General features: G+C 37.7%; 3 protein-coding genes and 1 long non-coding RNA gene across 4 annotated transcripts in view; 1 reads left to right on the top strand and 3 right to left on the bottom strand.

The window, feature by feature from the left end:
* The window catches only part of LOC134825340 (glypican-6-like), a 46,102-nt gene extending 44,497 nt beyond the window's left edge, over positions 1-1,605 (bottom strand). Inside the window, exons 1-2 of the mRNA XM_063837525.1 lie at positions 1,226-1,605; positions 831-980 (exon numbers count right to left, since the gene is read on the bottom strand). Of these exons, the coding sequence (XP_063693595.1) occupies positions 831-980; positions 1,226-1,367 (292 nt within the window). The 5' untranslated portion in view covers positions 1,368-1,605. The remainder of the gene's footprint in view (positions 1-830; positions 981-1,225) is intronic.
* LOC134825338 (sodium/hydrogen exchanger 6-like) overlaps positions 1-17,093 on the top strand; it is a 168,436-nt gene that overhangs the window by 13,089 nt on the left and 138,254 nt on the right. The gene's annotated exons all lie outside the window — the stretch shown is intronic.
* On the bottom strand, positions 2,739-4,021 carry LOC134825487 (uncharacterized). The gene is made up of 4 exons (XM_063837702.1): positions 3,968-4,021; positions 3,689-3,845; positions 3,310-3,453; positions 2,739-3,138 (listed from the first exon to the last, which is right to left on the bottom strand). The coding sequence occupies exons 2-4, from the start codon at positions 3,762-3,764 to the stop codon at positions 2,825-2,827; spliced, it is 534 nt and encodes a 177-aa protein (XP_063693772.1). The 5' UTR covers positions 3,765-3,845; positions 3,968-4,021; the 3' UTR covers positions 2,739-2,824.
* LOC134825277 (uncharacterized) lies at positions 15,651-16,813 on the bottom strand. The gene is made up of 3 exons (XR_010161528.1): positions 16,698-16,813; positions 16,368-16,573; positions 15,651-16,146 (listed from the first exon to the last, which is right to left on the bottom strand). It is a non-coding gene; the product is annotated as an uncharacterized LOC134825277 (long non-coding RNA).

Below are 17,093 nucleotides of genomic sequence, written 5' to 3'. Positions count from 1 at the left end.
GTGAAATATTTAGTGAGTTTTGTCGGAGATATTCGCGATAGAGCAAATTAGAGATTAGTAATATAGTAACTATAAAGTGTAACTGGATTTAGTGGCTTAGTGTAGAACCTTAACACTTTATCAAGTTTAGGTTTTAATTTAGAATCTAAACACCTCAAGACGCACAGAACAGCACAAAAACAATGAATCAGCAGGAGAAATAAAACTGTGAAAAAGATAAAGATGAGGAAAATAAGGCAAAGGAACCAGGTCTGCTGCTAGCTTCCTTATAAAGGAACTAAAAGCATTTTAATACCCAGCAATACAGCTGATAACTTAGTACCCTCCAGAGCCATGTCTCCAGGGCAGTTTAGTAAGCATTATGGGGCGTAATATTATGTAATGGGGGATCTATTAGGAAACATACTGGAAGTATATTACGTTGCATGTTGTGACCCGTGCCTTAAATTAAAGACATTACCAGATTGTAAAGAGTTCATATCCAGTGACTAATTAGCTATGTTGTTATAACATATTGTGGAGCACTGGAGTTAAATTACAGTGAGCCTAGACTATTACCATCTTATATCTGTTAAAATTAAGTTAGTGTAATTTTACTCGGGGATATCAACTGGTTGTATTAGATTCCCAGACAGGGGATGACAATAATTCAATATTCTGTCAATTTGGAAGGTTTGGCTGATGAAGTTTAAATGAGTGACAGCAAAAAAAATGTGCGATACGTTTAATGGAATCAACTCAGACGACCCTGACACAGATATCAGGAAGATAAAAAATCTTTTAGTACTAAAAAACAAAAAACAAAATCTTTTAGTACTAAAAACACCTACTCTGAAAGTGCTCTGATCGAGCTTTAACGGTTTGATAAACATGGTCGAAGTAAGCTCTGCTGGTAGCTGTGTACTCTCTTTTTACTCGTTTTGAGAAAGATCGCTCCATATCGGCAGAGCAACATCCTTTAGTCACGCTACAAATTCCACCTGTGAATTGACGGTGTTGACTGATTTGTGGAGAAATATTACTATCGGCATATTAAACTGAACAAGGGTTTATTTTCGACGGAACTGCATCTCATTTTCACGCATAATTTCTGAGAACTATTCTCCGAAAGTTGGATACAGACTTTTGGGCCATCTCGAATAATTTGTCGGCATTAAATAAAATAACACAGGAAAAAAAGCAACGACAAAGCAGACATCAATTAAATCGAGGAGACGAATGTAACCTGGTTGAAGAGAGTATGGGACATCATTTGAGTTTCCAATATCCATAGTAGAATACTGCTGACGAACGGTGGTGCAAGAATCACTGTAGGACTCGACAAAATAGCGGTTATTGATCAAAAGGAAAACTATCGGCAAGAACATTGTTTGTTAAGATCATATTTGTGATAGAGTGGCCCGGACGTATGGAGATATAGTGCGGGCAGCTCCTTCCAAACTAATGACATGAAAAGTAATCCAATAGTACAACATTCCAACAATAATACTTCATGCGTGATGCGAGCAGTCGCAGCTTGCGTTGCTAGCGCTCGATTTCACTTTTCCTTGTCAAACGCGTGAGTATGACCGCGCTGAACATAACGCAGTATCGCGCGGCTTAAACGATTTATGATTATTGTGCCATGATGAAACTTTATTCAATTAGTTCCCCAAATAAATATTACACAAGAAATAACCTTGAATGTTTCAACCATCAATTTTTCTGCTATTCGATTTTAATTGTTGTAAGAACAAAGAATGGTCATTTGTGATTTTATTATTTATTTAATAGTCCCAGCTTTTTATTTCGCTATAATATAATATAATAAATACAAAATATGCAAGTTTTAACATTTAAAACATGTAAACAGGAAGGTAATGATTATAAACATAAACAATCAAATTATAAAAATGATCGCATACTGCACTGTAATTTTTCAATTGCACAATAACTATAAATGTTGTTAATTATTTATGTAATATTAAAATCATATTTGATATAGTTAGCTTAATAAAATGTCATTCATTGGCTTTTAGCATGAGCAGCAAGTAAACATGGAAAAATTTTTGGCACGCCGACCCAATTAAACGCGGCAATTTTAAAAGCTTTTTTTACACGAAGAGCTAGCTGAGAAACAAAAAATTGGCAAACTTGGCTCAGCCTTATTTAGCTCGTTATTTTTTAATGCTGTGTTCCTTTCAAAAAGTTCATGTTTGAAAAAAGCGCATATGGCCGGATAGAGACGCGAAACTAATTAACGCTTAGCCTATCATTTTGCCATATTTTGTATTTTCAATTGTGTTATGCATGTTTACGTTTTATATGAATCATGTTTTATGGATAACAATTATGTAAGTAGTAATGTATGTGCTGATTTGGCTGCAAAAAATATCTATTCTGCACAGTTGTCACGTGGTGTAAAAGAGAGCCTCTGATTGGTCATTAAGGCAGTGTCACGTGATTTATATTGCTGCAAAAATATCTATTCTGCACAGTTGTCACGTGGTGTAAAAGAGAGCCTCTGATTGGTCATTAAGGCAGTGTCACGTGATTTATATTCGTTTTTGTGAATCTGGTTGGCTAGTTGGCGTTGTCACGTGATCACAGGTAGTCGACCACAGGTGGTCGAACTACAGATTACCATTTATGGTATAACAAGGGAACATTGCCTTCTAATATGGAGTAGGGTTTCTATCGAGTCACGTGATCAAGGTTAAGACCAATCAGCGTAAAATATCAAAGGATGTAAACATCAGTTTTACACAAAGACAAAAATAGAATGAAACTACAGCTTCCAATTACAAATTTACATATACTGTACACAAAACCGATGTGAGATACATCAAATGTCTAAAAAAGTGGTACTGATGCCGTCATCAAGTATCTTCCTTTTACAGTAAAAGTAGCTCAAGCCCTTTCTTTCCATTCGATAGCTCAACATGGTGTTGTTCTTGACTATGAAGCCTCTGTTTGTTGAGCTGACACTTTGCTTCGTTTGCAGAACTGAACGGAAATGCTCTATAGTGACCTGAGCTGCCTTGTTGATGCCTTTTGTCGAACACTTCTCTTTCTGTTTGGCATCAGGTTCGAAACAGAAATAGGTTTTAGCCGAAAGTCCAACAAAGCCACCTCCGCTCCACTCTACTTTGAATAACCCTGAAAGTAAACGACAATTATACTACCGACGCGACACCAACCGCAGAGAATATTGAGATACATTTTGTATACAATAATGAATAACCCTCGCGAAACTTTCAAGATAAAATCAAAGTGACATTAAACTTGTCAAAATAATAATAAAGTTAAACAACACAGCAGACCACTCACCTGGCGTCCTCCTATCGTAAGCCGCGTGTTCTTCGGTATCTGTACGAGGAAACCACTGCAACTTTATCTGAGCCCAATCTTGCCTGAGCTCAGGTTTTATGAGCTCATCCAGCGTGTCAGCTGCAAGTGCCATGTACAGCGAGTCTGAAAATTCGAAAACGATCAGTACGAAGAATTTATTGTATTTACAGCAAAATGGAACGTGCGTGCGCGCGCGCGCGCGCATTACACGACTTTAGCGCGAAGAATACTACAAAAAATAATTTTGCGTCAGCGCACAAAATGAACAGAAGACCGTATTTCAGGTTTTAGCCAATGTCACAGTTTTGATCGTTTTGTACGGAATGTATCGATTAGATTATAGATTATTTGAACTTACCCGTATCCATCTCACAAAGAGAGAAGTACGGTCGAGGGATGTAACTCACGAGCACATCAAAGTAAAAAGAGAGCATTCTTAACTTTGCATAGGAGTAAACGAAAAAACCAATCTGGATAGGAAGATTGTGACGTATACTCTTCTTTCTCGATGTTACCTATAGAAGACACTATTAGGACTACATTCATATGAAATCGATGAAATCAACCATGAGGATTCAAACTGCAGATCACAGTAAATGTAGGCAACAATAATTACGGTAAGACAAATTAAAATTACCTCGTAGCAGTTATCTGAAAGCTCATCCAAGGCGGAGAAGCGGGGGCCGTTAATGAGATCTGCGGCAGTCAGTTGCCGCACTCAGAGCCTTCATCGACCTAGACGGTTTTATGTATTTCTCATGACGCACATACAGCTCCCGATAATCCTCCTCGATCACAAAATCTGGCACTACAAATGAGTCTTCAGCCGTCGATCCCCAAGCAGCACCGATGTGGCGAGATTCCCTCGCATGAGTTGTTCCGTGTTCGATATGATTTAGGAAAGGGTATGACATATGACAGATGTTACAGTTGACTATTTGGCAGCTTTGGGACGCTTGATGAGCCTCCAAGGCCGACGAGCAAGTAATGGTTATAGCCGCCCCACATTTAGGGCAAGTTTCACGATGTCTCTTACTGAACCGGGAGCTGGACCTGTCCTGGAAAATAGATAGAAACTTCAACACTGTGTAGGCTTCATCAAAAAGATTTTTAGTCGCCTATACCTCAAGCAACACTGCGAATTTATATATACGTCTTTAGATGTCACACAAAATCAACCCACACAAAAATAAAGAAAAATATGTCTAAAGTAGAATCTCACTTACAGATGGGTTCATGATTACTTGATTGTAATGTAGAAGATTGACGAGGAGTTAAACGGGAATAGTGTCCAACAGATGAGAGTCAGCAGTTTAACAAAAAGCTATAGCACAATGCAGAGCTCCGAACGATCTTGAATTTATAAAGCTATGTCGCACTATTGTCTATTATATACACAGCACATCTGCTGCACACAATAAACTCGCTATATTTTATTTAACAAGTCTAAATGTTTAGATCTGTAAAGTGAGGGAGTGGTCTGCTCCACTTTTCAAAGGCTCTGACGTCATTTTATTTAAATGAATGTTTAGATCTGGAAAGTGAGGCCACTCCCTCAGGGAGGGGCCTGCTAAACTATCTCATCCGATTATTGGTCAAGATTGAGGAACGTTAGAAAGACACCTGGCGTCAGCAAACCGAGTACACTCAGCTATTAAAAATAGTGTGCTCTAAACTTCAAAATATCAACTACAAGTTACATTACCACGAGAATACACGTAGCAGCGGTAAAAAGCTATGTGATATTATATTCATAGTGTAAACTTACTTTGCCAGTTATTAGTGGACCTGCAGCTAGTGCTGTACATTGTAGACACTAGACGAGCAATAATCACACTGTTCAACTCTAGGTCTCTCAGTTTACAGATCTTACAAGGTGAACAGTACAAAAAGCATCTTGATAAGGGTTACATGGATCGGTGTCCACCAGTAATTTAATTTATGTGACTCGGATTAGTTTTAGCTGACGGTATGAGTACAACATATCTCAGAATTTTTTGTTATTATGATAATTTTGATGTAGATTGTTTTGAACTCATTTGTTTTTTGTTTTGCAATAAAAGACTCGTATAGATTTTCAAATAATTCAACTATTCTACATACTAATTGACACTGAAAGAAATGCTTTTCAAGATTCAACGTCACCGAATTTCGTCTAAATAATTTGAAACAAGCTTATCATTTTCCGCTAAATGTACACTAAATACAGACAGACAGGATTTAAAACTACGCTTGCTCAGCTCTCTAATGAAATAAACACAATAAGCACCGCAAGCGTTTGAAGTTAAACGCTGCAACCACTTTCTGTTACGTGAGATAGTCTCATCCCCGATGTAACTTTTTATTGCTATGGTAAAATTAGCTTCAAAAGTAGCGTCGTTGTAATTTCGCCCATAACTGTCGATAAAGTAAATCCTCCCGTGTTTGCGCTGTAACACCAGCCAGTGGTCACCAGGTGACGACGAATTACCAGTATTAACCACCAAACTAAAATCTTCATCAAGTTTTGGTGGTAAAATGTCGTACGCAAAAGCGCCCCGAAAATGACTGACGTCAGCTAATGTTTTGTCAATCTCTAGCGTATCCATATGGTAAGTTACATCAATGACAGATTCATTGCTTATATACCATAAATGGAGGCTTATATCACGATTACCTGACGATCGTTTGTCACCTCTATAATTTCATCATACCAGGCTAAAACCATCAAAACCCTCCCTGCTGGAGCGGCTTCTGGGAACTCTAGCTGGAGTCGCACAGTTCCGCTTCTTTGTAAATTCAGGGCTTTCTGATTCCCGCCACTAGCGTCTTGACTCAAATCAATGAATTGGGCTGGATACGCTCCATAATAATGCTGTAGAAGATTATCACCGCTATTAATATATCCGGATTGATTGAGAAAAGCGTCCCACATGTATGTGTAGTCGTCGTTTCCTATACGTTCAACGTTACGTGGAAAATGTTCACGCCCATTAACGTATACCTGCAGTGACTTTAGGGGATGTAATGAGAATGCGTTTTTGGAGCGAGTTTTCCCAAAACTCGCACGATCCTGGACACCAATTAAAAAAGAGTGTGGTAGTGTTGAGCCAAATATCGATGATACAGTCAGATCCGCTGCTCCTTCTGGAATAGAATGAAAACTCAAAACGCTCTTGTCGGTATGATAAATGGCATTTTCTTTTTTCAGCCTCTGTTCAATTATGTTTAAGACAGCGTCCTGTGGTCTCTGAAACGTGCAGCGTAACATTATTTTATCGAACTTCACTTTGTCTGTATGATTGTCGGGAGATAGGAGAATGAACTCTGAATAATTTTTGGTTAGTGTCACTTGCATCTCCAATTCTGACGGAAGTAGCTTGTCCTGTTTGAATATGCTAGCATCGAGGTCAGAAACTAGGCAGACCTTTTTACCTAGAGCTATGTTTTTAGCTCTATCTTGTCCACCACCATTCACAACAGCTGTATCTGCATCAGGGAAGAAAGCAACGTCTTCAGAATGAGCCTTAGTTTTAACAGTATCGATCCAGTATCCTTCTTTGGAGTGTAAATGAGGGTGACAACCCGATCGTGTGTTCAAAGTGGTTTCCCAGAACTTCGAAATAGCATAAGCATTATCGAATGATTGAACTAAGGAGGCGGATCCAGCAGTAATTTCAACATTCCTGTATAATGCAGCTGCCAAGTGCGGGAGAGTACTGACCGGATGATTTGCTGCAGGATTTGCGTCGGCCGCCGTCAAGACACGAATTTCACTCACAATTTGAACATTTTGCAGCATCATTTTTGACATTGCCGGAATTATAAACGTCAAAGTGTCAGAAGCTTCAATAGATGTTGTCGGAAAAATATCGATAGTCTTTGTTTCAACAATTCCAGTTTGTGTGTGAATTGTTTCCCAAAGGTGTAAATTTGAAGGCAGAGCCTCCACAGATTTAACATATTTGGTCATCGTGCTGTTAGTGTTGAGTCAAGAATGAGAGCCAGCTTACAACTGGCTTTATATAGCCTAGGAGAGCGTCCCGTATTTCGGTTTTTTGGCGTTTTTGTTGATCTTATCTGTGGAGATGGCATTTCCCAATTTCCTGACTCCGTAATTTGCTCCTTTTTCGATACCCTTAACTGCTAATTTTTGAAGCTCTGGTTTGGCTAATTCGATGCCACTTCTTAAAAGTGACTTACCTATTGGCACGACTTGTTTAAACATCTTTTTCAGAAAACCGCCGATTCCGAACCCGGTCTGATTATTAAAATGATAGACTCCCAAGTCGTTATTCAAAGCGTTTTTGAAAGCTTGCTCCGATGAGCGGTTTGGTGTATAAGTTTGACGCATTCTGTCAGGACAGTTCAATAATTAATTGCAAATGAAATGTTCACCTACTTATATAGCTACGAATCAACAATTAGAATTGAGGTTTTCTAATGTGTAAGTTTAAGATAGTGGGATAGTCCACATTCGTAATTGAATCACAAACAGATCCGCATCCCGATGAATGGTCAAATTTGACGTCCTCACCATTTTGGTCTGTGATAATGAAACTCAGGTCTGTGAAAGAACTTACGGAAAGTGGCTTGTAGCTTGGATTCTGAAATTCGTGGAAGCTGTACCCCTTTTTGGATCGTAACGGAATACAGGTCATCAATCTCGCAAATGTATTATTGATTATGGAATCTTTCACCACGCTCGAATAAAGGAGACCACATACGACTGTGGTTTTCAGTGGGTAATCGTCAACTTCAATCTTATTCTTGTCAGCTGTATCTTTATAACACCCAAAGATTTCAAAGAGAGGAGATTTTTCATCAAATGAGAAATTTTCTGTTCTCTGGGACAACTTCAAAATATTCCGACCATTCAAATCGATCTCAAAAGTTGGAGGATCCTTTAAATTTGATCTTTTTCCATCATAATCGCCATCAAAAGTTCGATTCATTACTTTGTAGGCGGCCCTTAAAATTTCGCATGATCTATCATAAAAGCCATTTGGAATTTCGAAAAGTGAGATTTTTCCACCTTTGATGACTGCAAAACTGTTATTTTTTTCTGTTACATTGAATATTGGCGCATGGTATATGCTTTTGACGGCAATTTCATATCCATCTGTGAGATTGATTACGCTATTGAAGCTTGAAGAAAATCTACTCGGGGAGTCTCCGCTTGTCACGGTGATGTACTGCTCCATTTTTTCGAATAATAGGTTTTGAGGTTTGATTTGGTTTATTTATAGAGCCCGTAGTCTGTATTTTAGAGTCTACTCTCTTAATTTTAGATCCTAATCTCTTTACATTAGAAGCAGTGCGTTTTTTAGACTTTGATTTTTTCACATTAATCTTATCTTTCTGAACAAGTCGGTCTGGGACGTCAATGCTTTTCCTGATAGACGGTTGATCTGCTGAAACCAATAGAAATCTCATAATATTGCCGGGATAAGAGGCAGCACCGTCTTCAATATAGTTTGAAATATTGAGCCGCCTTTTTGTACCTTGGTATTTATAGATTTGTTGGTACCCTTAGCCAGTGACTTGATGAATTTTCGGTGAGGTTTTAGTTTCTTTACGTGTTTTTTCTCAAGTCGTAAAGTTCCATTTAAAATGTATCGACATAAAGCCTTGATTGCTTTATGCATATCCGGGGTGTTTTTTAGAATAATGACGGCATTGTTTCTTTTAGCTTTTGACAGCATCTTTAATGCTCCATGGTGTGATTTAATACTCATGTGAATACGCTTGGGCATTGCTCAAAGTAATCAGTCGTAACTAACAGCTCCTCTGGTACAAGTGGGTGAAACGAAAGTAATACGAAATCAAACGGTTTCACATATTTATAGGCTGAGAGTAGCAACTCTTGTCTCGTTCCCAAAATTTGTCTACCTAATCTGGCAACTTGTGAAAAATTTCTCTTATTTTTGAAAAGAAGCAGATACTGACTATTATTAGATATCAACCTATAGAGTTCATTATTCAGGAACAAACTGTGAGATATAAAGATTGTAGTTGTGTTCTTGTGTGACGATCCTGCTATGAAGTGTTGTGCAAGTGCTCTATTCAGTTCGAGAATGAGGTCATCACAAATAAGGAGTTTTGGCCCCTTATATTTATCAATTACACTAAGATCGAGACCTTTCACAAATGTTATTGGTGGGTTTGATTTATCTTTTTGCCAGTTTTCGAACTCTTCTTGATAAGCACCATACAAGTAAAATATCTTACTAGGCATCGGGTCAATCAGCTTCTCGCGAACAATCCTCAATACAGCAGTAGTCTTGCCTGATCCACTTGAACCAATCACCAAGATATTTGAATTTGCAATAAATTTAATCGACATTCTGGAGCTCCTCACTGTAGAAAGATCCTAGTACAGGTTCTTTATCTTTATCTTCAAGTAAGAATGTTTTCGGTTGCGTATCAAGTAATGCTTTTATACGAAATATTTCGTTCGTCCAACGCTCTTCATACTCTTTAGCAAAATCTCTCTTGTATGCTATAATTCGCACTTTTTGTCCTACTTTAAATTTTGCTGGCTCTGTTTTAAAGCCAGGATATAACCGTAAGCGTATTCTGACGTAATCCTTTTCAGAAACTTTTGCTGGTTTCATTTTTATTGACGAGTGGTAACTATTATTGTAGGCATACACCAAATCGTCAATATGGTTGACCCAATTGTTATTCTTATTTTTTGTAAATAGTCTTCCTATTTTCCCTCGTAATGTCCTCTGTACCCTTTCTACCAAAGATGCTTTCGTTTGCGAATAAACGTAGTACATCTTGGGACCAAAAGCCTCTAACATTCTATTAACATCAACATTAAAAAATTCGGAGCCCCGGTCACACATGAGACGTTTAGGTCTTTCAGTCATTATTAACAGAGCGAGTGCTTTAACAATCGACTTTGCTGACTTATCCTTTAAAGTTTTGACCCAAACAAATCTCGAAAAACAATCAATAACGACACACAAATATCTTATATCGTCATTTTCTCCTTTAAATTTTTGAAAGTCCAATAAATCAATTTGCCAAAGATCTTTTGGTGCGTGGGTCCATGTTTTCCGAAATCGTTTAGGGCGAATAGCTTTTTTATGTAAAGTGTAAGCATCTAATTTACGTAGAGTATGTGAAATTTCCTTCTTCGTCACTTTGGGATATACTTTCTTCACTTCTCGAAAAAATTTGTCGGCACCACTGTATGATCCGGGAAAGCCTAGATCTAAGTAGAGTTTTGATAGATTCATTTTTAGTGTATAGCAACAGAAGCAAACTAGCCGTTGATATTATTACCAATGCAAAAATTAGACCAAAATCTAATCGAGGCTTGCATTTATACGAGAAAGGTTCGACATGAACCAGAGGATCGTGGTATTCAGAGTCACCCCCTATCACGCTAGTAAGGTTACATAGGTAATACTCGGAGTCAAATTTCATTGGGCGGTGAATAGTTCCTTCGTAAAGCACGAGTTTCATTTTTTGGTGATTTACTTTCGGTGATAAACCATTCCACTCGAAAAGGAGCGTTGAACTGTTTCTAGCTGTGTAGAGTGCATAATTTATTTCATTCTGACCTAACCACAGCTCAAATTGTCCATTTCTATGATGAAAATACGCGTAATTGCTCGAACCGTTAAACAGAAAATACTCAAGACATTTTGGATCAAATGAAATCTTAAAATTTTCAAATTTGGACAATTCTACAGTTAATACGACAACAATCACTAAAGAAAAATTCAATAATATATTTCGCATCTTGAAACTTAATGAGATTCTAAAAGTAAACAGTGTCCTTATATAACATCTCGGTAGTCAACTTTCCCACAAGCCGTTAGAACAGTTTTGTCTTTGTGTCGCCACCCTTCTATCTCAACTACGTCATCTTCTGTGATATCGTCCAATAAATTATATAGCCATGATTTGCTTGCAATTGTTATTGGAAAGACCATATCATCTTTTTGAAGAAAAAACTCTAAGTAGCCACCGGAGTAGTTTTTGTATAGGACTGTCCACTTTCCCTTTAATCGCTGGATTTCATTGTCATGTTTTAAGACGCACTGCTCTGCTGTCAATGGAAGCTTACAAATATCACATGACTTGAATTCGCATCTTATTATTGATTCTAAAACAAATCGCCTGCATCCATCGCGGGTTGTATAGTTACCAGATAACAGTACACCGGCCCCCAACTCTATTTCATCTTGTAACTCAGCGGTCACCCGAAATAAGTAGACATCAGATTGAAATCCTGTTTCCACAACGACCACAATTCTGGTGTATTTTTCGCGCTCAGTGATATCATAGATTGTTCCCTGGAGCAGCATCTTGAGAAGTGATAGCCTTTTTACTGCGTTTTGCTTTTATCGGCTTCTTGTCAGATGAAGGTTGTCGCTTTAAACTGCTGCATTCAGTCGGTTTGGGTTTTACAGCCCCATCCAAGGTACTTTCTATGACAATAGATTCAGCAGCCGATCTAGAATCTTGTTGTCCATAAATGGCGTGATCGTTTTGATGTGTGATGTACTTTCCATACATTATTGCTTCAGGTGTGCTGACATTAAGAAAGATTTCTGCCAGTTGAATGTAGTCTCTTCGATTTAGAGCAAACCATCCAAATTGTAAAATGAATTGATCGAAAAGATACTCAAGATCAATGACAACACGCCCCAAGTATCGGCGAATTTTATCCATCAAACTCAACTCGTTGTGAAAATGTAAAAGTGGACTGATAACACCGTTTCTGCAGGCCAAGCATTCTTCAACGCACATTGTTATGCATCTTTGCACAATCTCAGCTGTCACATAACCCAGCCAGGTTCTGCTGCTAGAATTACTTAGTTTCAAAGTCATGACAAACACAAACGTAATACACAGAAATGAGAGTTTTACTGTCACGCCTCTGTTTTATAGGACGAGTCTATGACGTCACGTGACAGAGTTAGTGTTACCACGAGGGTTACTCAACATTTTGTCCCAACCTTTTGATTTGTATGTAAAAACATCAAACCAAAATGACACATGTCCACACATTTGAGGATTACTCTTGTATTTGATCATCAGATAATAAGATGCAATAAATAGACTTTGAATCGCCAGTACACTATCGACAGTCTCCAATTCTTTTACAATACCCGTGAAAATGTTCTTCGTATCTGTAAGTAACTCATCAATAGAGGTTCGGTTTCCTGGAATTTTATGAAACAATTGGGCGGCGTATTGCTTAGTGTAAGCAAGAGAAAAATCCGTTAACTCCCTGAAGACCTTCTCAAATGTTATGTTGTAGCGACTTGGTATCGCATTAACATCACAATACATACGATAAGCAACATAACTCGGTAAATCCATAATTTTGACACGAAACGTAACTGAACAAAAACGTAAATGAAAGTTTATGTCACTGGCGTCGCCAATTTATAAACATCGAAGCGAACACAAACGATTTTCTCCATTCTCCATACAGTCGAGGGTCTATGAGCCATTGCGTAAGCTCTAGCATCTTCACCCTCCAAGTCATCAAGGACCTTTTTGATATCTTTTCTATTTTTTACCTTCATTGGTAATTCGTACAGCATTGAATTTTGTGACGGATGAAAGAACCTCAAATCACCTGTGCGACGATTCCTCAGAATAAAGCCGAAAGCCACGTTGATTTTGTAGGTATTATTACGATTTAATTCCATATCAATTTTTGAAATATATTCTTTAGCTTTATTCCGTGAGTAATCGCCAGTGACGAGAAAATGGTACACCGTTCTAAGACGACCTTTAGTAACTCTTGTATGAATTGTCTGGTAATGCTTTTTGTAGATAGACTTGTATTCATCCTCAATTACATCGAGATTAATTTCGCTGGGGAAGTCCATTGTTTAATAGGTTAATGAGAGTCGTCCTTTGTGTCGCTCCTTAAGTAGGTCTTTTTTTTCTTACAACAAAATGTAACACTGTCTGATTACATGAAAAGTAAGTGAGGACCAACATAGATTCATGTATCAAGTATGAAGTAGGTTACTTTGTGTAATTTGATTTGGCACCTGTTCAATTGTATAATTTAATATGTCTAGCTTATTAAGAAATGGATGACTACCGGATCGTCAAAACCTATCACAAGACCGTCAACCGTCTGAAAATAAAAACTAATCTGCATCAATTCATCAACCGCAAATTCGTGAAATTCGCCTTGGGAATTACTAAAGTAATTCCCATCACGTGACATATTTATCACATCTAGTATTTGTCTTTTACTTCTTCCAATATATATGGGTCTGATAGCATCACAAAACAAGTACACAGCTTGAGTACTATTTAATTCGTTTTCAGTGTCCTGTTGAGTACTAGATGAATAAGGTATATGAGGTATATACGCAAGTCTTTTATCATTAGAACGATTTTCTCTCTTCACAAATAATGAGAATACACTCTGCGACGATTGGTCTGGCACAATCTTCAGACCGCTTTCGCCGTAATATATGGCTGTATAAGGTACAGAAACGAATCTTGGTTTGCTGTAGTTGACTATTTCAACATCTTGTGACTCGCTGTCGATAATGTAAGTTTGTGAGTTGTTAAAATCTAGAGAATCGTAGAGCTCACACAAAACTGTATACATTGTTTTCAATATGTCTTCAGACCAATACCAGTTCTCTGGTGGTAGAGAAAGAGTATGAATATTTCCTGTAACATCTTTGACAGAAAATGTATATCGGATAGGTTGGTTCTGTGGAATCGGAAAGTTCACAGATTTTAGTCGAATAGATTTCCCCTGAACAGACAAGGGTCGATCAAACATGGTTTTTATTATTTTCCCTCGTCCAGAAACAATTAAACTTGTTTTTAGTTCATCCATTGTAGATTTGATCATGATGATGATGTCACACGCGATATGGAACTAAACTATGAGATAGCAGGAACGCTTTTATAGAATAACTGAGGGGAAAATGTGAAGTTTCTCATTAAACAAGAGACGTTGCTTCTAGCTGGTAGGTAACTCGTTTAACATTCAGGTGTGCTTGCAGCTTGCAACTGGCTTATCCTTTGTTTAATATCCTGTAAATGGAATTGTCTATTTTGAAAAGTACGGTCACCAATAACATCAACAGTTTCTTGATTGGTGTTTTTGCAGTGGGGCGCGTGCAGTCGACCCGATTCGGGAATCAGAATTGGATTATTTCTCCTACAATAAGGTAGTTCGTATACACTGCTTTCGATTTCAAGTATTCTTATACGAACTCTTTTGGGTTTCTTCTTTGTGTATAAATTCTTAAATTCTTGGTTTAGCCACGGTTTTTGTGATTCTAGCTCAAGGTTAAATATTTTAAAGCACTCAGTTAGTCCAAACTTTGGCAAACTTTTGCTAAATTTGTTAGGTGTTTGCGTAATCTTATCAAATGAACGAACTTCAGACTTAGTACACGCGTAAAAATGTTTTGGTATTCGTAAGTCTAAAGAAAAATAAATGTTCTCGATTTCATGATCAGGGTTTACTGCTTTAGATTTTACATATTTTGGTTCAGAGTATTGTAATCGCGTTACCATGCTACGATCACGCGCGCAAACGAAATATGAGTGTGTATGTAACTTATGTAAATAGTAATAAATATGAATATTAATCAATCAATTTTGTTTATATAGGGTCTGTATAGCGTAATTGTAGAACGTCACTCTACTGTGTTGCGCCGCGCATTCTGCACATGTATCTAACTGGAACTTGAAGCATAGCTATATACGAGCGCCAAACATTTAAGGATAGACAACTTCTGTCAGATAGCGTAACTGTGCGCGCGCGCGCGCGGACACTTGTAATTTTTATTCACTGATGAGTTGACGAGTTATTCTCAATCATAAGCAATACGTTATCAAATCACTGGTATAACAGCTGGTAACAGTGTAGTAATTAACAGCAATGTATGGTTCACACCTTGTTCACGTGATCTGACACAACACTTAAAGTATGATTATAAGTATAGCAACATTTTTCTTTTTACAGTGGTCCTGATGAGTAGTATATCAGGGTTGAATCTCACCCCGAAACAGTATATATTCTGCTCGACCTTCTGATTGGTTTAAAACCGTCACGTGAGCTGCAGAACAGTGTCTAGTTGGCTATTGAAACCTGTCACGTGACCAAGGAGCATATCACGTGGGTCAAAAAGCTGTGTCTGATTGGTTGAGTTTCTCCTAAAGACTTCTCTTTGCAAGGAAAAGTGAGAGATGAGACAACTAGCTCAACAGACGAGCACTTTAATAAGTAAGAGACCAATGTTTATATCTTTTATTTTACAGTTACACTCACATCACACGCAAATTCACATTTAGTTTCACAAGCATGGGAGCTCACCTGGTCCAACGAGCTTGGTATTTATAATCACTTATACTGCACTCTCATGCGGCTTCTATATTAATATAGAAAGTGATACAGTGTCACATGCAACTATAAGTATAATGTTTGGATGCACACTATGATAATCACGACTTGTAGCAACTTAAATCACAAATTTACATTCACTACACTTTAAATAATGTGATGGCCCATTGGCCCTCATCCCATGACACAATATAATAATTTCAATCCTTGCACAATAAAATGTAATTAACAAGTAACAATGACAGCCGACCGTGTGCACTGTCGGCAGGTGTGGTAGAACAAAGAATGTCAATGTAAAATAATCTCGAAATTTATCCCTTTTGAGTCCAGGACCAGTCCCACATTTTTGTAATATTGTAACCCTACGAATATATTAGCTAAAATTCTGTGTCTTCTTCGATTTTTCGTTCAAGGTCCTACCGTTCGCTTTCTCGTCACGATTGACAATCTTTTATGCAGGACACTCGTGGAACCTAAAATTATCATACATTAAATATTATTGCACAGAACGCGCGCGCAATTGCGCGTTCCGCGCGAACTGATAACATTAGCATATTTTTACTGTACGCAAGGAGGAAAATCTAGCAGTAGAAAACTGCCACACAATTTTAGGTAAAAATTCCACGTAACTTTGATAATTTGTTAATATCGAAGTTTGAAACATTAAATTAGTCAATGCAAAACTTAGACAAACCTACAAAATCGGCGACAGAGAGCCTACGGATACCGATTCTGTATTCCCCTACGTTGCGAGCATGCTCCATGTGGATACTGATGTTCCGCGTCTGCCAACCATTCCGTTGCCACAAACGATATCGGACTGGGATACTCTTTTCTAAAGTTGACCTCCACTCATTGTGTGAGTCCCTTGGCCATTTCTTGATTTGTATTAGAGGGCATCTGAGGTTTATCAAATACTCAGAATAAGAAATAGTAACTCGAAAGAAATAGTAACTCGACATATAAGAATACCATAAAACATGTATTACTATTGACCAAATAAATCAATATTCTAATATCTTACCTATATCTAAAACGTTCTGGGTGAATGGCTAATCTTTAACATGCCCAAGTTATGTGACACCGGCTTCCTAGAATCGGTCAAATATCAAGACTAAACCATCAATGTTTTGAGCTGGGAACAGCTTCACCAGGTCAAATGTCTCTTTGAAAACAAGTGAAAGTTGTCTGTTTGAAAGCGAGTCTGATGCCAGGCACTGAATTTTTTGAAATTATGACAATTAATAATAATAATTGATAATAATAATAATTATTTGCCAATAATAGATAATAATTAATAATTGATGATTAAACGCTAGCGGATTAACGTACGTTTTGGTGACATCCACCTCCAGCTCAATATTGAGTTGTTGTTTGCTGATGTTTATACCGTAACAGGAGGGGTGTCGGGGTACTGCTC

This window comes from Bolinopsis microptera, chromosome 13 (assembly GCF_026151205.1).
Source record: "Bolinopsis microptera isolate Bmic1 chromosome 13, MBARI_Bmic_1.0, whole genome shotgun sequence".
Classification (NCBI taxonomy): domain Eukaryota; kingdom Metazoa; phylum Ctenophora; class Tentaculata; order Lobata; family Bolinopsidae; genus Bolinopsis; species Bolinopsis microptera.
The sequence above is the reverse complement of the archived record's forward strand: the minus strand, read 5'-3'. Positions and strand labels throughout refer to the sequence as shown.

Bases quoted from the DNA above. Each gene is read 5' to 3' on its own strand.
- LOC134825487 (XM_063837702.1), bottom strand. From the start codon at position 3,764: ATGCTCTCTTTTTACTTTGATGTGCTCGTGAGTTACATCCCTCGACCG. The intron at 3,454-3,688 runs GTAAGTTCAAAT...TCGAATTTTCAG, and splicing joins TCTTTGTGAGATGGATACGG to ACTCGCTGTACATGGCACTT. The intron at 3,139-3,309 runs GTGAGTGGTCTG...GTTTACTTTCAG, and splicing joins TTACGATAGGAGGACGCCAG to GGTTATTCAAAGTAGAGTGG.